Source organism: Dysidea avara, chromosome 3 (assembly GCF_963678975.1).
Source record: "Dysidea avara chromosome 3, odDysAvar1.4, whole genome shotgun sequence".
In the NCBI taxonomy this organism is placed as follows: Eukaryota; Metazoa; Porifera; class Demospongiae; order Dictyoceratida; family Dysideidae; genus Dysidea; species Dysidea avara.
In genome coordinates this window covers 17,457,656-17,484,567 of record NC_089274.1, presented here as the reverse complement: position 1 = coordinate 17,484,567, position 26,912 = coordinate 17,457,656, and the positions used below count along the sequence as shown (strand labels likewise).

At 38.4% G+C, this 26,912-nt stretch overlaps 1 protein-coding gene across 1 annotated transcript in view; it reads left to right on the top strand.

Annotated features, from left to right (window-relative positions):
• Positions 1-2,665: 2,665 nt before the first annotated feature.
• LOC136249835 (phospholipid-transporting ATPase ABCA3-like) overlaps positions 2,666-26,912 on the top strand; it is a 37,830-nt gene continuing 13,583 nt past the window's right edge. The window contains exons 1-14 of the mRNA XM_066041961.1: positions 2,666-2,807; positions 2,866-2,939; positions 3,773-3,807; positions 4,242-4,313; positions 4,370-4,522; positions 4,575-4,722; positions 14,442-14,562; positions 14,615-14,725; positions 14,774-14,917; positions 14,973-15,064; positions 15,115-15,222; positions 15,282-15,482; positions 15,533-15,662; positions 15,818-15,919. Of these exons, the coding sequence (XP_065898033.1) occupies positions 2,736-2,807; positions 2,866-2,939; positions 3,773-3,807; positions 4,242-4,313; positions 4,370-4,522; positions 4,575-4,722; positions 14,442-14,562; positions 14,615-14,725; positions 14,774-14,917; positions 14,973-15,064; positions 15,115-15,222; positions 15,282-15,482; positions 15,533-15,662; positions 15,818-15,919 (1,563 nt within the window). The 5' untranslated portion in view covers positions 2,666-2,735. The remainder of the gene's footprint in view (positions 2,808-2,865; positions 2,940-3,772; positions 3,808-4,241; positions 4,314-4,369; positions 4,523-4,574; positions 4,723-14,441; positions 14,563-14,614; positions 14,726-14,773; positions 14,918-14,972; positions 15,065-15,114; positions 15,223-15,281; positions 15,483-15,532; positions 15,663-15,817; positions 15,920-26,912) is intronic.

Genomic DNA, 26,912 nt, shown 5'->3' with positions numbered 1-26,912 from the left:
ATGCTGCAGTTATGTATCATTAAGCTATTTCTATGTAGTAATAAAGCAAATAATGACATTATGTTGTTAAACATCAAAATTTTATGTAAGTCCACACAATGGCCAATACTGCATGATAACTCAATTTCTACAAATTCTGTCAATAGCTAATCATTGTTGTTATCAGGGTATAGTTGTAACAGGTGTTTTTCTGATAAATAAATTTTTTATGTTGAGTGCATTTCAGTTTGTGGCGGGTAAACTGTTTCTCACCAAACTGTCATGTGATGTATGTGATCATTTCCTGCTGTAGTTACAAAACAAATCATTGCATGATGAAAGTCAACCCTAGCACTGATAAGATATCACATGACTTTTGAAGGTGATATATTACACAATCACCTGCAGCTGTTAGTATAGATTGAAAAGGCCTTGTCCAAGTGTCGCACTTTATGCTCCATGCATACACTGGTGGGATGCATGCCATGAAAGCATTTTTTTATACCAAAGAATTGTAAATTATTTTGTTTTGAATAAAGGTGTTGATTGTGCTACCTTTTTGAAAACAAATGCAGTTGCAATCATCTGTATCTATAAAAGTACACCTATGTTTAAAAAGCACTTGAATGTTAATTCAAATTCCAATATAGAGTGCATGCATGGTGCTTTAGTTCAAAGCAAATTCATGTACATCTTTACTGCATTTACAGTGAATGCCTATAAATGGTATAAAGGATCCATGATAAATGCCTATCACAGCAGATGAATATCTGATCTCTATTGTGTGACTCTAATTGCCATGTCTCCAGCAACTAGGCCACGTGTGTGCTTTAGCATATACAAGTAGAATGATGTTAATGCACCAAACAGATGCTAATGTGTACAGCACTGCATCTGCATGTAATAATTCATCCAGATCATTTTCTAATTCCAAACTCAATGAACTCCACCACCAGAACTAGTCTAATTTTGATTTACAAACACCTTGATTTTGACAAAATTGTAAGACACTGGAACTGTCTCCGCCCTAATGCTGGCTATCATGATGTGTGTCGCTTGTGACATATTTGGCTTTCCTAGTATTTCAGTTGACTTGTGTTTTGTTATTGTACATTTATACTTATATATATGCTTCATTGCATGGCCATGACAGTGTGTTGTTTTCTAAGAAAACAGTGCATAGCATGCTTTAGCTAGCTATATATACTACATACTTACCCAGGCTTTTGAAGGCCACACCCTATTTACATAGCTAGGTTTTTTGGCTGTTTTTGGATTATAAGCTAAGTTACCATCTGTTTTGACTTCCCATTTGCAATAATATAAATTACATCTAAGAGCTTATAAAGTAGCTATACTGTTAGCTTTTGAAAGTCACTGGCATGATGTATTGAATGAAGTTTTGAGTATATATGCTATAGCCATCACAATGAACCCTAAGCTTTCATGGAAACATATTGATATTGTTACACTTTGAAGTAAACAATTTCAGCTTGTTTGACAAATGATAACTCTAAAATGAATGCTCAGAGGCCTTGAAGCATCCGAGTGTTTGCTTGCCATGTTGTTACGATACACTGGTCATGGGTAGCTAATTGTACCAAGAGTCCGGTCATAACAGAAGTATGCATGATAGTCTTGCCCCATACCGCGAGATTACAAGCCTACACAATGGCGGATCCAGGATGGGGAATTTGGGGCAAATGCCCCCCTCCCCCCCCCCCCCCCCCCCCCCCACCTTGTGGAGGAGCCAGCCATGCTTCTGATTAGAATAACTACTAAACTTTATGTCAGGTCAAGATCAGTTCATCAACTCATGAAAATATGCACATGTTTCTACAAGTTCGCCTGAAACCAAAGCGAAAGAAAGTTAAACTAACTGTAAGATTCTCACCTAAAACCTTCGTCCGTACTAAGCACCTATAAAAATAATTATCGTGTTGCTGTTGTTCAAGACATTCAGAGCCTTTTAAACAGCTTTTAAGACTTCACAGCCATCTGAAAATGCCAAAATGGCAATAATAAACAGTGAGACACTACTAAGAGGTGATTATTTGCTGCTTCAAAAATGCAGCACTGAGCTAGGGAATCTGGTTCTCCCTAACCACCTACAACTTAGCCTGTTTGTGCCCCTCCCCTTGCCAGCTCCTGGATCCGCCCCTGCTACAGACCAAGAGTCCATATTAAAGAAGAAGAAGACTCCATGCTGTCCATGCATACATGCATATAGCTAGCATGCATGGCCTATCACCAACACCCGGCTCAGTCTGAGCAGATGGCTGCATGCATGCATTTTTACTTAGCTAGACTTCTTGCCGGCATCACTGAAGATATAGGTAACTTATAAATTTCATGCCAGAAAGTGAATAGTTATCCCCGCAATTAGACTACAAACTACAACAGCTTATGATCAGCTATATGCTTGCCTGGTTATATAGCCAGCTAAACAACAGTCACTTGTTATTGTTATTATCTACTTTACCAGTTAGGCACTGGAGGGTGTACACAGAAGGCAGACACTTAGTCTTAGGCTGTTAGGATAGCCTAAGGGAGAAGGCATTCAAGCTTAATCATAGGTGCTGTGGCTACCTCGGACCCTTTCGTGGAATCAAGCATTTACGGATGGGGAATTTTACTATTACCATGATTATGTAACTGTTCTGGTATAAGAGCCCATAATCAAAACCCTCCAACGGAAGTCACGCGCTAATGTTGTAGTATAGAAGACGGGTCATTTGCCGTGTGCAGTGTGCAAAATGATTCGACTGAATGCGGCAGTTAACTATCGACGATTTTATCTTCTACTTTGGAAGAATTTCATACTACAAGTAAAGTTAATTTCTGTTCCCATGAATAGTCTGTGACATATGTCAACTTTTGTCACAGATACGGCGACCCAAAGGAACAGCTTTCGAGCTCGTATTACCACTATTAGCGGTACTGGTGGTGATTGGCATAAAGTAAGATCCCGTTCTAGCTACTCTTTGTTGTGTTATTGATGTAAGTTAGTCTCAACCGATTCCCTGTTCAGTCAGAGTCTTGCCACATAGCTATGGGACTATCACACTATAAATTTTTTTTGAGTGGCACTTCATTGGTGGCACCACCATTTAACTGTATCACAGTTGGAGGTTTGTCATGCACAATAGCCCATGGCATGTGATTAATGCAACAGGAAACATGGCACCTGGAATTGATTCTACATAATAGCATGTACTAGTTTACAATGTTTAGTGACAGGGGCTTCCCCATTATAGTTAGGAAACCTACATAATGTGTTTACACAGTTGGGTGATAAAGCTATGGATCATGAAGCCTAAGACTTTTTAAAAAAAATCTGAACTGTCAATGAATTGGTTTGACAGTTGGTTGAGATCTCTAGGCAAACGGTGATGCATGACCAACCTCAACTTCCTTGTATACATGCATGTACAGATTTGGATAAGTAAATGTTATTTCATGTTATTTTATTGTAATATTAATTGTGTATATGTAGTGTTAGTATTGTATTGTTTCTATTGTTACATTATGATTTGTTATTTACATGCAATATAGGTGCTCAAATTTGCTCAGTATATAGACCCGTATTTGGTCTGAGTTAGTACAGTATACTGAGTTCAGTGGAAGCTTCCAAAACTATAAGTCAATCATTTTTGAATACCAGTACATCAGCATATCTGTGGCTTGAAATGTAATGCCCCTGTGCAAACAATCTTGAGAGGCTTCTTAAGCTTTCTGGCATGCATATATATATATTATAGTATTGAACTGTAATACTATATGTATTCCTTAGAGTTGGAGTATTCTCTGTAAAAGATAAATGCTTTGGTAAGTTTACATGTATATGTGTCATTAATTGCAATTGGTATGTTAGCTATATAGCTAGCACTATTCTATGAATAGTGAGAAACATAACTGTTAATTAAAGAAGTCTAGTACTGTCATGACCAAGAGCTTTCGATAGTTTAAACAGTTTAGGTATAAGTCCCTATAAAAGGGCTACAGAGAGTAATAAATAACCACAAGTCATGCTGTTTAGCTAAGTATTGGTTGTATGCAGTAGCAGTATAGATGCAGGTGCTTAAGGTAGTAATAAACACAAAGACACACCTAGTGGTTTCCAGCTTCACAAATTGTAATCTTTCACCTAAGGACATACACACATACACACATAATGTAGTAAGCAAGGACTAACACATCGATACTGACAAAACGTTCTGTCACCTGCTTGCATAAAATTTATAATTTGTTATGTTTCATAGTGACTTTTGAGCCTGATCCACTCCACTTACCTCGTACAACAACCACCATCTTCTATGCTCCCAACAATACAGGTAGGCACTATAACCATATGTATATATACCAGTATACATATTACATTATAATGTAGAGGAAAATGAGGTGATGAGATTGGTCAGTCAACGTCTGCCACAAATGGAGTACATGTCATATGCTACTGAAAATGAGATGGTACAGTCTCTTCGAAGTTGGCGTGAGTCAAGTCAGAATGCCACAAGAATTGATACTTGTGTCAATGGATATGGTCAGAATTGCTTTACATGTATATACAAGTCAATTAACGTGTTGATCATTAGGTGTGGTGTTTGACAATCTTGATGATACAAATCTCCGGTATACTATTAGGCCAATACATGAAGTGTCAGGAGAGGATGATGACAGTACTTGGGACTTAGATGAGGTTGAGCCAAGATTTCAAGTCCCTGGACCAAGAGTATCACCAAAGTGAGTATGTAGTCTAGGGACCTAAGGATAAAGCAATGGTTTGAAATATTTACGAAACAATTCAGTAGGAATGATGAAACATGTTGACATGTTGAGCAATGTAGGATGTTGCATGATGTTACAGAGTTGTAGCTAGATAATTAATTTTTTTTAGCCATAACACTGCTGGCTTCAAAAGGCCACCTAAATGTATGTGATAGAAGCCAGCTCTGGTTGACTTCATGATTACAATATGGTTGAGAATTAGCTGCAATCTACCCTGCATGCCCAGCACCACTACAACAAGTGAGCTGGCACAGGCTCACCTATGCTAGCATATAATGTGCACTCTAAAAAATAAAGTGTGCTTTGCATACAAAAAGTGTGCACTGTACACCAAAGTGGTGCCCCATGAAACATTTTTAAGTGCAAAACACACTTCATTTTTTTATCATGTGAACCCGTTGTAAGTTGTCAACTTGGCCTATCAAATGACTGGTTGCATGGCATGTGTTGTACATACTGTATTTTACCGGTTAGTAGCTGCAGCTTGTATAGTAGCCGCCCCCGGATAGTAGCCGCACAAATTTATACAATCGCTGTCATAAGAGCCGCCCTTGGATAAGAGCCATGGCTACTATCTGAATTTATCAATACTACAGACACTTTTTACTATTAGCTGCTGCAACATTTCGTGATAAACGAGAGCAGAAGATTACTGAAGACATAGAAGGAGAGTTGCAAACTAAAGTTTAATAAACACGTGATAGATAGTAATTGGCTAATTGCTCGAGTAATCGCCAGCTGTAAGTGTCGGTTGGCAATGGCGACTGCAGCGATTCGAGGAAAGAAGAGAAGCTTTGAAGCAGCATTCAAGGTAGAAGTCGTTCAGTATGCTGAGAAGTCATCTAATAGAGAAGCTGGGCGAAAATTTTTGATTGATGAAAAGCACGTTCGAGAGTGGAAACTACAGAAGGTGAAACTAATCGATGTATGCAAAGCAAAGAAGAAACCAAAGAAGAGATTGCCTGGAGCAGGGGGAAAACCTAGGATGGGAGACCTTGAGGAACATTTGATTGCTTATATTGATGCCATGCGAACCCGAAATTTGAGAGTGACATGCAGAGTAATACAGAGTAAGGCCCGTGAGCTGTACGCTAGCCGCACTGCCAGTGGACCTGGAAGCAGTAAGCCATTTGTGGCAAGTAGAGGGTGGTTGCGCAGATTTCTGGAAAGGTGGGAACTGTCACTCCGTAGGCGAACAACAATGGGGCAAAGGCTACTGGCCGATCTTATTGATAAAGTGGTGCGGTTTGTTATGAGCACTCAGAAGCAACGGATCAAACATAAGTACAGTCTTAGTGGTATAGGCAACATGGATGAAACACCTTTATGGATGGATATGCCTGGAGATACTACTATTGCTAGGATGGGGGTCAAGTCAGTCCCTATTTTAACTACTAGGCACGAGAAGGCACGATTTACTGTGTGTTTAGCTGCAATGGCTGATGGAACCAAGCTGAAACCATTCGTGGTGATTAAAGGTGTGCAGCAAGATCCTAAGCTTATAAAATACCCAGGTGTAGTTGTTACCTATAGTTGCAATGGATGGATGAACGAGCAAACAACGAAGACGTGGATTGAGAGAGTATGGGGAACATTTTCGTTTCAAAGAAGATTCTTTTGCTTACAAGTGTCACATGACGGATTCTGCAAAAGCATCAGTGAAGGGTACAAGATCAGACACATCCATCATACCAGGTGGTCTCACGAAGCATTTACAGCCAGCTGATGTTTCATGGAACAAGCCCTTCAAAGCAGCTTACAGAGCCAGGTATGAGGAATGGCTTGCATCAAGTGACAAGACGTACACAGCTGCCGGCAACATGAGAGCCCCAGAGAAAAGTTTGTGCCTTCAATGAGTAAAGGAATCTTTTAATAGCTTATCTACAGCAGTGATTACAAAGTCATTCGAAGCATGTGGGATTTCTGTTAACACAGACGGGTCACAGGATAGTAGTATCCATTGTTTGAAGGACACTGGTGTTGCTGCAGCAGCTAAGCCCAAGATTGATGAACTGACCAAGATGCTCACAGAAGTCAACTTAGATAATGATAATGATGACGGAAACCCATTTGATGATCTTGACTCTGAGACTAATGAAGATGATGACGAGGAAGAGAATAACGAGATTGTCGTAGATGAGGATTCACTTTCTGATGAAAACTCTTCAGCCAGCGAGTCATCTGGTTCAGAAGAATCGTAAACTATTAAGTAAAAGGTGGTGAACAGTGTAAACAAATAATGTAAACAATGTACAGTGTAAAAATTACTGTTTAAACATGTACAATGTAAACAAAGTAATGTAAGCTGATGACGTACAGTGTACATGTGCAATGTTACAATATAACATATAATCTTTGGATTATACGTCTGTTGTTGTGCCAAAAATGATAAAGACAAGGAATTTCCAGCCCTCCTTGTATTAAGTCCCTTGAGTATTGCCTGGCTCCTGTAATTTCACACAATATACTTCCACCCTCCTCTAAGAAATACCAACAAATTCTTGATATTTCCCTAGAAATGTGTCCAACTGTCAATGGTGAGCCTGAACTCTCTAGCGGACAAACTGCTACAGCAAATCACTCGCTATCGTTTCCAACCTCTTGCTTACAGACCAGAACATCTCCTATTATTGGGTTCCAAATGCTCATATATATGTGATATCCCCTTACAACACTGTCCAGTGATAGTTCGCGCATCTCAGACACTGCCATGCCACAAAGTTTAGCACCTCGTTTCTGTCCTCACACGATTTTGATTCTAATATCTTAAAGCGTAAACTATCGTGTCAGTTGCATGGGGGAGCTCGTGTTGCTCACGCTGTATGTTAAAAAAGCACAATAGTGTTTAGCTATTGTAATTGTATTAGCTAGCTATGTCTGTAATTTTAGCAGTTGTAAAAGTTGAGGCCCACATAAACGCCGCACCCTTTAGCATATTCCAATGCATAGTAGCCACACTATTTTCCTTGCTGAAAGTTATAGTAGCCGCGGCTACTAACCGGTAAAATACGGTAATCTGGGGTAGTGAAACATTTGTCAAGTGAAGGTAACAAGGTTGTAAAGTGCAAACTAGAGCAGGGCTATAGCATTCAAGTCAAGGATGCTGCATATACTTTAGAAACCATGGATTAGATGTCAATGATGTGTATGTACGTAGCATGTCAGTTTGGTACTTGAAATGCTTCATGTCAACTTCTTATCTTTAGGTTGCAGGTGGACAATCATCCATATAGAAAAAACTGCATTTTTGTCACGACTATATACAGGGCAAACCACTAATACAGTGAAGCACTATTGTGTAAAATCCTCAGCAAAATTGAATAAACATATAGATGTACTATCTCCAGATCCGTAGTGCTAGCTAGGTGACAACACGTGATCGGTTTTGCTACTCTGTCCCTTGGGCCATCATTATCACCTCGATTAGCTCACCACTAAACAACAAACCAGGTATAAAAATGCAAATTGTATACTTACAGTTGTTTTGGCTCCAGTTTGCACAAAACAAGCAGCAGCAAAGAGTGTAGTAACTTAGTCTTTGTGTGACAACACCTCAGACAACACGTGGACTAGGCATTCTGTGATTCGCACTACATTTTTTACCATATAGGGTTATTACCGACTATGTGATCTGTAAATGCTCATTATTTTAAAGAGCCAAGAAGCTTCTCTCAGGAAGCTTTTAGTCTCTGGAAGTTTCTAGTCTAAATCTGAGTGACCCTCAAGAAGCATAGCCTGTAGATCGCTGGTATAATCTGGACTAGTTAATGAATGATACAGATATTATGGAAATCTTAAAATCTCACTTGAAATATTGAAAATTTCAAAATCTTGTCTGTGGTTTTGTCAAGTTTGTTGATTCCTCGTCTGACTCAGTGGAGATGTAATGCACCACTATGGTTGAAAAGAAGTTATTGCTATCACTTTTATACATCGAGATTTCATCAAGAAGCGAGGAAGACCAACGCAAAACAGCAAATATCACCATAACTCTTGAATAAAGCGTTTTGCGGAATGATCCACATATTTCATTTGTTATAGTCATCAAGAGAAGCCTAATGGCACCTTGTTTTTAACCTATGAATGAAGTATGCAGTAGTTAATGTGATTACAACAAATTTGCACAGCCGCTCAAGGCAACTACAGTAACCCTCGACTCCCCATGGGTTAATAACTTTAAAAAATCAATTTATAGATAGGTTAACGATTGTAGCAGTAAGTAAAATTCTTTAGCATTCACATTATTACAGCCATTTCTTAGTTGTCACTTTTGATTAGTTGAATGTTTACAAACTCTAGATATTTTAAAGTTTTCAATCTTGGGCTATTTGGCATAAATGTCACTTAATATATACACATTAGGCCAAAGGCTTTTAATTGTAAATTATGTCCATAGTCTCATAGGAGGAGAAAGGTTAAGGTTGGGAATATATTATTGTTGAGAGATTGAATTGTGTGGCATTCCAGTGGTTATTCTAGGGGGGTCTGGGGGAGTGCCCTCCAGGGAAAGTTAGACTCAAACATGTGCTTGGCTATTGAATGAGATGACTACTATATTAGGGTATATCTACCTTGTTTCCGAAGTTAACACGACCACTATTGTGCAATGCACCTTTGAAATGGGGATGCTCAGTAAAATTGTTGAGGGTGCTCCAGCACCCCACTTTTGCTGTCTATGAATCTAGATATAAAGAGTTTAAAGTGGAGCTGAGATGCAAGGGCTGGTTTATTAGAGAGAATTCCACTGATCAATTTCTAAGTGATTAAAAAAGTATTCTTTTCCCAATGCAGTCAACTTTAGGTTTTGCTTTTACTCGCTTCTCTATAGGCACAATGGCGATTGTTGAAGACAAAAGCTAGATCTGTAGCCATATTGCATTGTTTTGTTTGAAGTATTAACATTTGTAACACTCTAATAAAACACTCTTCTAATGCAGCACACAAAAAATGTTCTAGAAATTTTAATCATAGTTGTAAAATGTGACTGATTTTCCAAAATCCAGTCACATTTATTAGTTGATTTTTGGATAAAGCAATAACAAGCTGTGCACAATTTCCAAAATCATAAGTGAAGTCTGTTACTGAGCCTAGAAACCAAACCATCTTTGATAGCTTGCTGAATTTGCAGACCTCAGTTAACTATTAAAATGCCAAACCTTTTACAGAATGGAAATCAGATTGGATCAAGTAGTTTAACAAGAAAACCAAGCATATCTAGCAAGCTGCACTATCAAGATACTCAATAGAGCAGTCCATAGTATAATTGAAATTGAATACCTAAACTATTGATATACAAACCCTTTAGAAATCTGATTAAAGGTCAAGCAGGGGGTAACGCGTTACATAAGTATCGCGTTACATAATATTATTACCCTTTTTGGTAACTATGTAATATAACGAAGTATGCTGTAAAAACAGGTAATATAACTCAAGTTACTTTACTTGCAAATGTAATGCGTTACCTAAGTAATGAAGTTACTGCAACAAGTCTAATATTACATAATATTATTACTTTAAGTAACGAAGTTACTAATCTCGTTAGCAATCCACTGAGTGACGCCTAGCTACTACGAAGTAACGAAGCCTACTGAATGAAGCTTATTCACCAGCTTCTTGCTTATAACCAAGATTTGCACATTGTCCAACAATGCAATCATGTCACGTGATAAAGTGGTAGTTTCACACGTGACAGCTTAAGGCTGTGGACACAAAGTAATATAATATGTAATATTATTATAGTTACTTTATTATATGGGTAATATGTAACTGTAACTAAATAGTTCAGTTGTAAATAAGTAACGAGTTACATTTAAAAAGTAACTGTCCCAATACTGAACAGTAATAACATGATAGGCCAAACATGTTACAGGCACGATCAAGATAACTCTAATAAAGCAATCAATACTGTATACTAAAAAAACTTTGGTGGTAAAAAACTTAGCATTACAATCGCCAAAGTTTTATCCGCCAATTATTTTTAGCAATCTCATTAGCAGATTAGCCACGTTGAATGGATATGTATCGAAGTATTGTGGCAGGTATCATGGGTATTTCTCCAAGCGTTCCCTTCGATTATCATGAGGTTCATTGTCCCACAAGAGTTCATGAAAATCCAAACATTGCTCTCGACATTACAAGAACCAGCAAACAATGCTTACACTTGTATGATAGCTACCACTCAAATGCAACGTCGCTACACCCAAGTGCAAGCAATTAAAATACTTGCTTATTAAGGGGTGTGGCAGTTGTTTCCATCATGAGTCATCATCCCTCAATGTGAAGGATAAAGACTTGCAATCGAAATGGCTGCCACGTCCTTTAATTGGCGAGTTGTTAATCACTCACAGTCGCATGTAGTGAAGTTGCATTCGAGCAGTACAGTACATGGTATGGCTAAAAAAAATTCAGGTGAAGCCCCATTCACCGAAGTTTTTTCGTCAATTTTGCAATAGTGGGTTTTTGCCAAACTCTTTTACTGCCAAAGTTTTTTTTTACTATACTGTAGTATGATATGTAATAGTTGTATCATGGGCATGAGGGCATACATATCAGGCAAAGGCCTGAATGCCTCATGTTACAACTGATATGCAGCAAATAAATAGCCTATGCCAGGCAATACGAGTGTAACCACTAGGTGTATTATATATGCATGTGTGAAAAATGGGGCAGCAGCTGGTACTTACTGGCTATGTTTGGCTATGATGATGGACAAATCCTAAACACATAGCAGAGAATTTCGATTGCACGAGCTAAACAGTAGTTGAAGTAGCAGCATTTGAAGCATCTAAAACAGCAACAGCTATAGCTAAGGAATATTAGTGCAGTAGCAGCTGCAGCACAAAACATCATCTGCAACATGCAATAGCAGTAGCAATAACAACAGCAGATAAAGCAGCTAATGCAGCAGTCTCTGCAGCAGAAACAGAAGCATTAGCTGTGGTATTGCTAGCTGCAGCAGAACAAAAAGTATCAGGAGCAGAAACAGCAGCAGCAATCTCCAACAGCAAGAAGCTGCAACAAGTAACTACCAACAGCCAATAATAGTAGCAAGAGAAACAAGTTGCATCAGCATCAGCAACACCTACAGCTATCTTCAATAATACAATAGTAGCAGAAAGCAGCCAGGAGTTGTAGTAAACAGCAATGACATCAATGACTATACACATTTATATTTGCAATACAACAATAGCAATAGTTATGTGATGCTGCTGTTGAAAGTAACACTTCCAGGAATGACCTGCAAGACAAAGCCTTACCGTAAAAAAGGTGCAGCCATGCTTTGCTGAAAATTAAGGTGACAACCAAAAAATGGCTGTGATGGTATTTATTTATTAGACAACTATCCCTCATGGCATCCTACTGAAATATAAGTTCCTTTGTTAGTTTATCATGACGTACGCTAGTGTGTTGTGTGGACAAGAAAGCCGGCGCATCACACCATATGTATATTGACAGGAAGCAAGAAAACGCAATTTTTACCCCTGCAAGCACATCATTTTTGCATTATAGCTGTCTGCCATGTAGGGTAGATAGAACACACAGCAAATTCGATTAATTTCACTCCTGCCATTCATGATACGTATATGAGCAGTCAAAGTTTCGCTTAATTAAGTGGTCCACAGTGGTCTAGATAATTTTTTTTACACACTTTGCAAAACTTGCTATAAAACAAAAAATGCGTAATTCAATTACTTTAAAATTTAGTACAGATAAAGAGTGTATAAATGTGAATTCATGTACTAAGTTTGCAAGGAATCTGACAAGGTCTACAGTGCTATGAATGTTTATTTGCGTAAAAATAGCTACAGGGTAAACCACTTATGGAAATAACTTGAAATTTGGTCTGTACATAGGCTAGCCATTGTAGAAATGCTTAGAAAAACGAAGAAGTAATAGCTAGAGTTGTAAGAAACCCAAACAACTTCAAGTCGTGGAGTCAAGATACTCTAATAGAATAGTCACTACAAAGTAAAAGAGTGCATGGTAAAAAGCTTACCAGAGTTCGAATCAGAGACCTCCATACTGAACACCCAAATCTTAACCACCAAGCCATTAATTGCTATTATGCCTGTTTACCTCACTAAATTTAATGAGAATTGTAGCTAAATTATACTCAATTGTAATTTAGTAATATTATTGTAATACTCTAATAAAGATTTTTTGAGTAATTCTGACAATCTAGAATTTCCATTGGTAGATCTATGAAATATAAACTTTTAAAGTCAAATAAAACAATACAATTAAATCTTAAGTATGTCTTCAATAACCATCATTGTGTCTGTAGATAAGAAGAAATGTGAGTAAAAAATGCTTTGAGACCATAATAATAATTATAGAGTACAAAAAGAAATGAAATCCACGTAAAACAGCCAAGCTCTGAAAGGGGTGCGGTCTTCAATAGCTGGGTGAAAAAAGTTGTGTAATCAAAGGTGGCAGCCAAGAGAATGACTGCGTTTATATTGCAGTCATTTTCTTGGCTGCCACCTTTGATTTCACAACTTATAAGGTGACACCTAATGTGATGGTAGGCTCATGCATTGCTAAACATACCATTTCAGCGTAGTTTTCAGTTACAGGTTTCTGACTCCCTGCTTCACAGGCTTACTGTTAGCCTCCTTGCAGGTCCCCACATAAAATAATTTGTTGGTGCTCATATTGATGAAACCATTTGTTACCATCAAAACATGTTCCTTTTTTGACAAGACAACATTTGTTTTATTTATTAATGCTTTATAGCACAAGTGCTGAAGGTCTGTAGGACACCTGGTCCTACAGCCTGTTTAAAGTTGTTACAGAAAGTGTGTTTGAAAAGGTGGAGATTTGTGAAGCGCTGTGCAAAAACCGGTCGTTTTTGCACATTCCTCAAATTCCATTTTATTGCTTCTCTGTTATCTATAGTAACAAAGGAGTGGACAGCCAAAGTGTTAGCTTTTTGTGATGAATAATCTTGGAGTTATAGTGCTAGACAGTTGGAACAGGAATAAATTTGATTTGTATAGCAACAATACGACACAGGCACTTGTTTAATCACTCATAACTCAAAACTGAAGCAAGCTGCAAAGATGAGGTTTGGCTCAGTCTGTTTACCATGAACGGATCAGTCAATTAAGTTATAAGTGTTTTGCTTGTACATCCCTGTACAGACAAAGTAGCCATTCCAACAATAAAATGACAACTTTAAACTTTATTTCTACCACATCATAAATATTCACATGCACTGTACGAACACATTTTCTTGCTCCCATGGAAGAGACCAAATCTGATGGGGTATAGGTTTCACTGATTTGAGTTTTGTTTCAGTGCATACCGATGCGATTGAAACATATGTAAATTTTTATGTGGCATGCGAATTTTTACCATTTCAATGCATTTTTATTGAAAACACATTGAAAAATAGAATTTTGTGAAAGCAACTGGGTTTTACTCAGTGGGTCACATTTATGGAAATCTTTAATCCATTTCAACTATCCTTGTTCAGCTGTTCACTGTTCAAATCATCCCAGCTGTAAATCTAGTAATAATGACACTAGAGAAATTTTTATTATGGTATATAAAAGTTCTGGTTTTTTTTTGAATTGCCATATGACTGTACAAATATAGATAGCAACTGTAAGGATGCACAGTATGTACAAAGTTAGTGATGATAATTATGCATTGTATGTATTTCTACATAGTCTCTATTTGGCTGAAGGTTTCCTACACCTCCAGAACCTTGTTGGAATGTCCATTATAGAATGGGTAGTCAGTCGTGAGAGTCCAAACTATACATTTGAAGAGATTCCAGTGAACACTAAGGTAACTTTCGTATCTGTGATGGACTGTTGTAGTATGAATAATTTATCCACAGCAATTTCCCTATCCTCCATATGAACGTAACTTGTTCTTGGAAACAGTCCAAAATATGTTACCACTGCTGCTTGTACTCAGTTTCATTTACTCTGCAGGAATTTTAGTAAAGGTATCTGTGTGCTTACTAGCTGTGTGTGACTAGTTAGTTTGTATTAAGGAACTTGTGTTGGAGAAGTCAACTAGGATGCGTGAGTCATTGAAGATGATGGGACTGTCTACTTGGGTCTTGTGGCTTACCTGGTACCTCAAACAATTTCTGTTTCTCTTTATTACGGCCATCTTCATGGCTGCTCTGATTAAGGTAAGAGATATGGAGCAAATACAGGTAGTTAGTCAGTAATACATATCTCTGACAGGCTCAGATTTTTGTCGAGAGTGACTATGCTTTGTTGGTGGTGTTCCTAGTTCTGTTTATCAACTGTCTCATAGCATTTTGTTTTCTCATCAGGTACATTCAGTTTATCATTAATTGCAAGTTTATTGTGTACTTATAATTAGTGCCTTTTTCTCAAATCCTGTCATCGGAATGCTGGTCGGATTCCTTGGATGGTTTATTAACTTCTTTCCATACTTATTTCTTGCCAATCGATATGAGCAGCTCTCCACGTAAGTTAAGTCAAAGTTGTATATAGCAACTTAATGACTTATAATTTTGGTCCGTATAGTGGGGCTAAAGTTCTTGCTTGCTTCCTATCCAACACTTGTATGGGATTAGGAGTCAATGTACTATCTACTTTGGAGATTAGAGAAGAAGGAGTGACATGGGGTAATGCTGGAGAGCCTGTTTCACTTGATGATGACTTCAACTTGGGAATAGTGTTTGCCATGTTAATATTTGATTCCATCATCTACATGACCATTGCATGGTCAGTGAAGTGGTGTTGTTAAACTGGTTGTGTTGTATTTGATGTATTAGGTACATTGATGCAGTGTTTCCAGGACAGTATGGTATTCCCAGACCATTTTATTTCTTCATTACCCCATCCTACTGGTGTGGTACACCTGTCAAGAAGAAACAGTCCCTCATTGGAGGTGAAGATGTTCAGGTAAATGTTAGTTTTTCTACTGCACAATACTGTGAAAACTGTAGGTTCTATGGACATCTTTGGGACATAGTGATACACCCATGCCATGCCCATGGATTTTAAAATATACCATAAACTTAAGGCGCATATTGTTGCAACACTAATTATTATTATAGATGGATCAGGTGAATCCCCTTTCAGACAGCAGTGCTCATGAACAAGAACCTACAGACTTGGAATGTGGTATCAGTATTAGAGGACTTGAGAAAACCTTCAAGGTAACTTAACTATCTGTGTTGCAAGAGCTAATGAAACATGTATATCATACAGTATAGTAGGGAATCACTGAAAGTACAAGCCACCCCTTAAACCCTGCAACTAAAAAGCATCAAGACATATTTTACCCAATAGACAAATAGTATGATACATTAACAGAAAAAGTTCTAGTGTGGTTGGGGTTCCAACAAACGTCTGTCCTTCCTACCTTGTCTTCTCCAATCTTACCGGTCATTGTCTCCTTCGCAAGAACATCATGTCAAGGCATTCGTTGACACTTTCCTTGCAATAGACACTAAAAGCACTTACACTAGTGTAACAGAGAGTAGACAGCTGGGCATATAACAATCAGTTTGGTGAGTATAGAGACCATACACTAGCTGACTTGTAACAAATGGCAAAACAAGATCCAGTGGATAGACAGTTCTGAACTCATGAGGAGTCCAAATTTTTGGAGCATGAAGGTTATGCAGGTTGTGAACGAGACAAATGATATAAGCAGTCACAGTTTGTATCTGATGGAAACTACTGTATCTTGATGTATCAAGTATGGCTAGTATGTCTGTGTGACTCTCATTTAGTGATGTTGCTTCCCTGGGAGTAGATAGAGGTGCTGTGTTTTCCATTGCTTGGATTTCAAGAGCATTTGTTGGTGTCCACTGCCAATTTTCTGTATCAAGTAGCTAATCGGGTCCATGTGTCCAGAGCTTGGAAGACTGCAGCTGACTGGTAGATATCTTCCTAGTAAGAAGGTCTGCTGGATTATCTGCTGAGGGAGTAAATGACCGGTTTGAGTAGGAAAATGTTGGAGGATTTTATTGATGCATTGATGAACAAATGATTGTGAATGAATCTTATTCAGTAGCCATTGTAACACTATTTGGCTATCAGTCCAAAGGTGTACAGCAATAGATTTGTTGTCTGGAGAAATAGAAGACTGACCAAATTTGGCTAGCAGAGTAGCAGCAGCCATAAATTCTAACCTTGGAAGAGTCAAAACTTCACATGACTTTTGGATATAGTAAGTGAACTTCAATCTCACTGTGAAGGTATACAACAGAAGAAAGCACATAAATATCAGTTAGCATACCTGACTGTTTGTGAAAGTACATCCTTGGAATTGTCACCGTGCAAGGGTGCATGTCTGCGTATGTTGAACCATTTCTCACATAAGCCTAGGTCTAGTGGGGTGAAGTAAGATTTTGGCCCAAATAGTTACTGGGATAGCCCATCCCAAAGTTTCATAAATTTGCAAGGAATCTTGAAGAATACTGCATTTAGACACTGAAGGTAGTGGCTTTGGAGCTAGAGACACAGTATCAGTTATTGTGTTCCACCGTATGTCAAGTATATTGATGGTTGTATTGCAGTCAATGGGTGGCAACTTGTTGTAGGGCAGTACTGTTGGAGGCCCATGATTGTACCAGCTTGGTGTAAAATACTTCATGGTTGATTGTAATACTCAATAAGGTGGCCTTCAGTTGTACAGCCAGATATGAAGTGGCCAAGGGAATCTGGTAAAATCTCTGTCTGTTTCATGGAGTTTAATGTGGAGGAATGCTTTCTCTATGTCTGGAAAGATGTGATCGGAAGCGTAACGACATGGCACATAGATCATCAATAAATGGTGATCCCACTGTCAAGCAATCATTGAGAGAAGCAGCATGAACACTCTCACAACAGCTACAATCATAGAGAACTTGTATAGGAGTGGTCTGAGAATCCTTCTTAATCACGTGATGAGATAGGTAGTGGACATCAGAGGTGGTGAAGGCATCATCAACCTGTTCATTAAATTCACGATGTTCTTGTATAATATTATGGTTTAACTTCAGCAATTCTGGATGACATCTTAAGTTTTGTGACAAATAACTTTGTTCATCTAATGCAAATGACGAGGTGTGGCTTGTTCTGTTTCCACGGAAACTTGGCACTGTATGTTCCATCTGGGATCTGGAAAATATTGCTAAGAATGGAGGAATGCATCACTGCTCTCCTCAGTTCCAATGGCCTCTATGGACCACAACTGCTGTGGATCAAACTCTTGGTGATCAGCTGAGGTTGTGATCTGTAGTAGTACAGATGTTGATGGACAATGGCAAGAGGAGGCAGCCAAGTTGAGATCTTTGTGCTGTAGCACCATTCATTCCCTCTTATAATGTGATCCTGTACAATTGACCAATAGCGGTCGGCTCCATGCAATTAGAATTGAGACTGGTTATCTGTAATGGGATTTGCTAGTTTCATGTGGCACTTTATCCAGTTCTACTCTACAAGAATTCTGAATGGGTGTGGCAATATTCGGAACAATAAACACTGACACTGGAATGCAATCACCAGAAAGCATTTGTATCTTGATGGTGTATATAGTGGCCCAATGTTTAAAATGATGTATCTGCTAGAGTTGTACCGATTCCCACTTTTTAGGGAAAACCGATATCCGATATATTTTTACCCTGTTTTACTGATAGTTAACCGATACCCGATTGTAGGTCTCTACAATTATACTTGTGCACACTCCATTAAAAGTAGAGCTAGTAAAGCCAATTCTGTGAAATTGTACACTTAACTCAATCAAAGTTGCTAGTCACAAGTGGGCTAGGGCCTGAACCATCACTGTTTATCTTTGTGGTTACCACAAACATAAACAAATTACCCAAGTACATACCAGAGCCTTTGACACCGGGTAGGTAAAAACAGTGGACCTGGGGACCAAGGACCCGGGGACCCACGGAAATCTAACTCTGCTTGGAATTTTATACACTTCACAGTATTCTATACTTGTACTAGGTACCTTTGCAAGTAGTCTTACATGGCCAATCCTCTTTTTCTCCCCTCGCGGCATCTCGCACGATGTTTACACCAATTAGAAATTATAAGCGTCTCTAAAAAGTGTCTGAAGCTGACTGCATTTATAGGCCACTGCCTGCTGCACAGTAAGCATACTAGTCTATTATGTTACCTAGCTACTAAAGTTTAGAATATTGTGCAAACGAATACTCTGGGGAAATAGCGAGTGACCTGTAATTAATGCAGTCAGCTTCAAACACTTTTTCAGAGGCGCTTATAATTTCTAATTGGTGTAAACATCGTGCGAGACGCTGCAAGGGAGGAAAAAGTGGATTGGCAATTCAAGACTACTTGCAGAGGTACCTAGTACAAGTATAGAATACTGTGAAGTATAAAAAGTTCCAAGAAGAGTTGGATTTCTGTGGGTCCCTAGGTCCCCTGGTCCCGGGTCCTTGGTCCCCGGGTCCACAGTGGTACTGCAGCTGCTGAAGCTGAATAGGCTAATAATCTGCTGGCCACAGCCCATTACAACTGATTTCCAATTATGGTAAAAACAGCTAATTATCGGCTTCTACCGATTATCGATCCGATTATCGGTACAACTCTAGTATCAGCTCCAAACAAGGAAAAAGCTACTTGAGTGCTAGTATTAGGCACAAGTTGCAGTTTGTTGTGAGCACGTAAAGAAGCGTTGGACTCCTTCATCAAACAAAATGTTGGCATTGATCTATATACCACTGTTGATGACTATAGCTGGAGCTATAGCAGTCTTGAGTAAATAGAAGTACAGTGGAAAGTAGGAGTGAGATAGGACCCCACTGATGTTGGTGTAGTGGTGGGTGGAAGTTGCACTATAACTGGTGGATTCATGACTGGAGGAATTTGCATGCCAGCTCTTTGATCACCATTGTACAAACATGTATGGTGCTTTTGTTTGCAGTTTCTGCATCGAAATTTGGAGTTACACTAAGAGACCTTGTGTATCACAAGGCAGTTAAAACAAAGATTATTTTGTTTAACTATATCTAGTCTCCAATGATGATCAGTTATAGTGGCACATTGATGGGCTGCATGAGGCCCCTTGCAAACCCCTTGCAAAACACACATAATTGTGGTCCCTTATCATAACTTTTATTACTTCAAAGGAGCTTGGAATTAACCACAAAGCCAGCTGTAGATTGAGATTGGTATAAATTACTACTACCAGTTTCCAGTATTCGGGTCACCTTTAAGATAGCTGCCTTGAGCTGTGGAATGTCCATTCAGGGATAGTGGTTTCTCTTGCTAAATTCTGTCTAGTGTCTTTGGGTAACTTGCCAAGAATGATAGGTACTACCAGGTCACCATAGGTCTCTTCTGGTTTTCCAAGGGAGGATAGGCCACAGGAGTGGCTCTCAATGATAGATGTCATGAAATGTATGCAAACTGTCCAGTGTATTGGTTAGGTTTGGTATATCCAATAAAGCCTGCATGTAGGCAGCAACCAACTTATGGGTCTGGCCAAAACAATCCTGGAGAATGGTGAATGTGTGTAAGTAATTTTGATCAGTACAAGGAAACCCTTCAATGCATCCTCTTGAAGTTGAGCATTCAGGTAATTAAATTTTTGCACCCCACTTTGATTAGGATTCAAGTGAATTGCTGCTTGAAACAAATCCCAATAGGTGAGCTACTCTAAGAGATTACCGGAAAACGATGGCATGGTCAATTTTGATAACCTGCTTACAGCAAACTGCTGAGAATGATTGTGGTGATCTACTACAGTAGTGGCGAGCATGACTCCTATCAATGATGAACTTGTTCTAGCAATTACCACTGCTACTCTTGTAAGACTCGGAGAGCTATTGGTGCCAAGGTTTAAGGTCAGTAATGGAGGTAACAATACTAGGTTCTCCGTAAAGCCTGCAATGATTCATATTCATACTAACTCTTGGTATCAGTGGAGGAGGTCCCAAACTATGGACATAGCTCACAGAAGGATATGAAATTGATGAGACTGAAATTGAGTACGATGAGGCTGATTCAATTAAGCAATGGAACTGTGAGTGATGTTGTAGAAATAGTAATACTAGCTACCACAGGACTAGCACAAACTACTGGTGTGTCAATAATAGTGGTTGTGGTAGGTGTATCACATATAGTTAATGATAATGATGTGCTAGTTGTGGTACTCACATTCTCAAGATCAGACACTGGGGTTACAACTTCTTTATCACCTGTTCCCTGCTGGTGTGAACCATGTGATAAAACAGCATCATCGTCATCTGATCCCTGGTGGGATACAAACAGGAGCAGTAACTGGTGTTTGCTTTGTAGTATCTCCACTTGTTTATCCAGGATCATTAATCTGTCAGGTCTTGTAGCTCCTCTGAATCTAAAATTGCCATTTCCAGCTTATATGAATCCTGTATGAGTTTGGTGATCGGTTGGTATGTGGTTACGTGTGTACTTGCCTCTCTGGGTACCATTAGAAGGATCACAGTAACATTTCCACCTTGGAGGTAGTGTTTCAGTCAGACTAACCCATCACTCATTAATGGATTACTTGTGATCTAATGTTCTTCTTAAGAATCTATTTAAGCAATTATGATGACCACACCCCTGTATTTGTAATGCTAGCATAGTGTAAATATGAAATAGTGACAAGCCCCTTGGCTGACTCGAGATACTCTAATATAGCAGTCACCCTAATAGAACAGTCACACATGTATAGCTGTATGCTATAAGAAAACCAAGAGAACTAGTTTAAAAATTATTAATTTTAAAAATGAAGTATGGATTCAAGTGATAAAGATAAAAGCAAGAGCTCATAACATGTATACTGAGGAGAGTATCCTACTCTCATATACCCCTGTAGAAGGGCGTATCGTGAAATTATGACGTAACGACAAGATGTTGTGGTTTGTGACATACGGGAAGTCGTAAAAGAGCAAGAACCGTTAGCACCATTTCACACTTGTGACACTCAGGATAGCAGTATTCACGAATGGCTTAGCAAGAAACGCATACGAAGCGGTCTTAACCCATGAAGGAATGGTTGTAGTTCAGTGAGAAATGCTTAGAGCTGGAGAAAATTTGGTTGCTAGCGACGTTGTTAGGCACGTGTTCAATTGATACCGTGTTCAACTAATGACATCATTAGTTATACAAAGAAAAACGGGCAAACTCAGAAGTGCTACGTCATAACTTCACGATACGTCCTTCTACAGGGGTGTATGAGAGTAGGATACTCTCCTCAGTGTATATATATTATGAACTCTTGATAAAAGTAAATGAATGATGGTATTACAACATAGCTCGGTGGGAAAATCCCTGCTTTGACATTGAGCAAAATAATTATTATAGCAATGAGATTTTCACAGAACTATGCTGTAACACCATCATTTATCTCTTATTTCACTACTTTTTATTGCTAGGATCCCTACTTCATTTTTATAATATCTGTATTAGCCTTCAGACAAACGTAACTCAATAACGGCTAAGACTATGGGCTTGATTTTTTCACTATTTGACGTTGCTTCAGCCGGGCATGTGCCTTTTGGCATACCACAGTATATACAATGCATTCTTCATGGACTTACTTACCAGTGGTCCTCCTTTGTGTCTCATTCATCTTTGCTGACAGTGAAAGGTGTTGATTTAGTGGTAGCACGTGATGCATGGCTTCCCTTCATTTCCGTATTTTCATAGTGATTACTTTGATTGGAGAGGTGCTTTTCGAACAGTTCTTGATTTGTATTGGTTGTTTTTTGGTGCGGATATAGCTGACAACAAAGCATAATGGATACTTCACTATTCAGACAGCTGGAGGTGCACAGCACCATTTTTTCTTTTGATGCAGTATGTGTGGGTTCACCAGTCATAATAATTTTATGTTACAAGTTAATAAACAAATACACAAAAATTTGGAATTTTCAACTATAGTATGTACGCGTTGAGCTGAATCCTCAAAAACATTAATAACTCATGGATACAATTACACACGATCTTGAAATTTGGCACATTTGTAGTACTGCTTGACCCACTAAAGATATTTCAAATTCTTTTTGTTCAAATGTCTGACATAATATTTACAGCCAATCAAAAATTTCACCATACATTTCCTGTGGAGAAGCCATAAAGTACAGTGTCCATTACTACCTTTCCTGACCTTGAAATGGAAGCATACTGTACGTTTCTGTTGTTGACAACTTTGCTGTTACCACTAATCATCTGGTTGGCTGAAATGTTAACTCTCTTGAGAAAAAAAATCCACTTTTAATTTTTAGCTGTTTTTTCAGGATCCAGCTCAACTTGTACATACTATAGAGTAGGGACCATAGCACATCAATAAAAAGTACTGAAACAAGCTGAAGTAGTGCATGATATTGAATCACGGTGAAACAGAAATGTTATATCCCTACTGTGCATTTCCATTATGTATCTTGAGCGCAGTAGGGATATAACACTTCTTATTGTTTTACTGTGATTTAATATCGTGCACTACTCCAGCTTGTTTCAGTACCTTTTATCAATGTGCTATGGTCCCTACTCTAGTTGAAAATTCCAAAAAATTTGTGTACTTTGTAATTTTAAAAGTTAAAACATGGGAATAGAGATTGCTGAAAAAAGTAAGGAACCAAGCCAGCATGTTAAGCACACGGAGAGCTCTATTTGGACTCAATGAATATGGTAGAAACTAATGAAAAAACAGTAGTTTCTCCATAAATCAGAGGCAGATAAATGCTGAGAATGCTTCTGTACAAATGTTTATTTGAGACCAAATAGAGATCTCTGTGCTTAACATGCTGGCTTGTTTGACTCTTGTTTCTTTACTTTTTTCAGTGATCTCTATTCCCATGTTTTAATTTTTAAATTTATTTTTACACTAGTTTGTTTACTTTTTATAAATCCATTCATGGATAGCCAACATGATAATAAGAGTTGCTGGTAGTGCTTGATATTACACATGTATATAAGTTAGTCATCATGTAAGTACAGTAGTTGTAAGAGTTAGCAAACACCAGTGTATTGTGCTATACAGCTTTGACATAATTATCCAACTATAGGCAGTGTGTAGTATGTTGTGGTCAGTAATGGTATGGCTTCTGATTTATCACAGTAAGTCAAGTACACAGTGGTGGCACGCAACAACATTGTTGCTCTGGTATGAACTTATACAACTTAATATACTGTATACAGGTAATGATATAGGGTTTTCAAATGAACAAGTTAACATGCATGATACTTATTAATACATATTAACACGTTGGTTACCCTTGCAGAGATTAAGTCAGAAGATCAATGGCAAAGTGAACCTACAAAAGCAAATTTGCTTGAGAATGGGTGTTATCATTGTAATATCCATTTAAAAATAGCTAGGTCATGGATGTGAAGAAGGACACTAGTATTTTTAAAAATGTTAGATCTATGCAATAAAAAGTAGTGAACCAAGAGATGAATGATGGTATTGCAGCATAGCTTGGGAGAGTCCCTACTTTGGCATTGAGCAAAATTATAGCTTATGTGCCAAAGTAGGGACTTTCCCATCGAGCTATGCTGTAATACCATCATTCATCTCTTTTTTCACTACTTTTTATTGCATAGATCCCTACTTCATTTTTAAATTAACAATTTTTTTAAATGCTAGTTTGTTTAGTTTTTTGTTGTAGCACAGCTAGTTACAGTGTAACTTGTGAGCTAGCTATTAAGTTCCTGTACAGCTTATTAAATTACGTACCTGTACAGCTTATTAAATTACGTACTGTGCCAAAATTGGAAGCACATACTGTACAGTAAAAAACTTTGGCGGTAAAAAAATGTGACAAAACCCCTGTTGAAAAAATTGGCAGAAAAAACTTGGGCGATTGAAATAATATTCGCCAAAGTTTTTACCGCCAAAGTTTTTACTGTACGGTACATAAGGATATAACGACAAGGTGTCAACTCATCAGTTAAGCAATGTAGTAAGTGTATAGGTAGCTAGCGTTGTTGTTGTAGCAGTACTTTGTAGCTACTGATCTAACAACGTGCTAGGAAAGGCGTGCTTCTCTATCTCCTGTGATGTCAAGAGCGACCATATTTGCTTTTTCAGTGAACTCCAGTAGCAGAGGTTATCACGTATATCAAAGTATTTGGCCAAATCCATCACGAGACGATGAACTAACTGACGTCCGAATGGGAAGCCGGTTGGAAATGCTATCCCAAGGAGTGCTTACAACTGTGGGACACATTCCTAGGAAGATCAAGATCTCCAAAGTCAGCTCAATCTTTATTGCGTGGTGGTAAGAGCTGACTTTCATCTCAAGTTCTAGTTACTCAATGTGGTCATGTGATCATCTAAAATAATTGGCGAAGAAACTTTGGCGAATTGAATGTTATTCGCCAAAGTTTTTTACTATACGGTAGGCCCATAGTAGTGTGCATAGCTTACCTTTGATCGTAGTAGCAGTGGCGCTCAGATCTATGACCTGTCTCAGTACCATGGTCTGCGTTCTATTCACCTGGGCCAGAAGTTGTTCAAACGACACACCCTTTCAGTTGTCTGGAGCTTAGTCTCGACTAACAGGATGAAGTAATACTATTTCCACTCGAGTGCTATCCAATCACTCGCTAATCTCGCCGTCTGGCTGAGTCAGTGCGTTCAGAGGAACAAGCTGTCAAGTATCAGTCCGTCTATTAAGTAACTAATCTCTTCATCAATTGCAGTCCAGGTGTTGGCAAAAGTTGAAGTGACAACTCAGCAGCCTTAATGTTTCACCATAGATTTCACGTACAACACTTGAAATTATAAGCGCCCCGCTCTTTCAGCAGCATAAGCGCTTTCTGAAATAATTTTGTGGTGTCTACATAAAACAGAAAATTAATACCTCGGTATGGTTTCGATGCTTGAAAAAGAAGACAACCAACCTGATTGAAGATAAAAGTAAAGACAAGGTGCACAGGGCGTACACTCGTTGGAACCCCAAAAAGCTCATCCCACGATGAGTTTGTTGTTGTGGCGACCGTGCGCTGCTTTGTTTGGGCTCTAGGCTTGCAACTGTGGTCAGCAAGTGAGTAAGTGAGTGAGACGACATTTCAAGTTTTGGAGGTTTTTTACAATTCTATATCCAGTCACCTGTAAGTGTTTTCTTACTGTATTTCATGTTAGAATGGACTAATATTATTTTGTAAGGGTGATTTTCGTGGTGTAAGGTGTTTCTAGGATGATTTTTAAAGGTGGCATTTTAGGTGGCGCGCATCATTTTCAGGGGGATCTCTAGTAGTACTACCGTACTGTTTGATAGGAAGGAAAGTTATTTAATTTTTGTCCCCAAAAAGTACTCACATTTTGCTCTAGCCCTGCGAAAAAAAAAAACAAAATGGCATATTTCAGTTATTTTAAAAAGTGCTTTTAGTGGTTCCTTTTGGCTTCATATTTTCCAGTAGACCTATACTTCCAAATTAACTTATAAGGCTTCTTTTGTGGTGAGGTGATCTCTATCATGAACCACTACCGTGGTTCATGATATATCATAACTAAGCTGTAACAATATGTGACTGAATTTAGCAAAACCAACCATATGGGCACAAGAGACAATCAATTCCTGTCACCACTTTAATCTTAACACTAACACTACACGATTTCATCCACTGACTTTGCAAACTCAATCTTCTTCCATCAATGCATTCAGATATTCCTTCTATGTGAACAAACCATTTCTTTGGAACTCAATCCCATATGAAATTTTGTCCTTACCATCACGCTTATTTAGATCACGGCTCTAATGTTACTTGTTTAACTGATGTCTCTCACTTATTGTTACTTTTGTATAGTTGTTTTTGTTTGCTCGTTTGTTGTTATTGCTTGCTTGTAGCTAGTCAATGTTTCTGTATTGCTTTTTGCACTATGTATGTGCTTTGGGGACCACCTTGTACAGGCTATAAATCTTTTGTGTACCCTTTCTTTGGATAAAATTGATAATGATAATAAGAGCCAAAACTGAGATAACACCAGCATGAAATTGTTGCATTATCAGTCAACAATTTCCACATCAAACTTGCCTTCAACTTATTGTATCTGCTTTTGCTAGATTGTTTTCTGGCAGCATGTAAAACCACCCCCAGATGTCTGTACAGACCTGTGAACACCAGGGAATTGCTGTAGAGGGTTCAAGCACTCAGGACAGTCAAGCAGGGTGCTGAATGTGTGATGTATGTCTGTTTTGTGAGATTTCAGTCTATTAC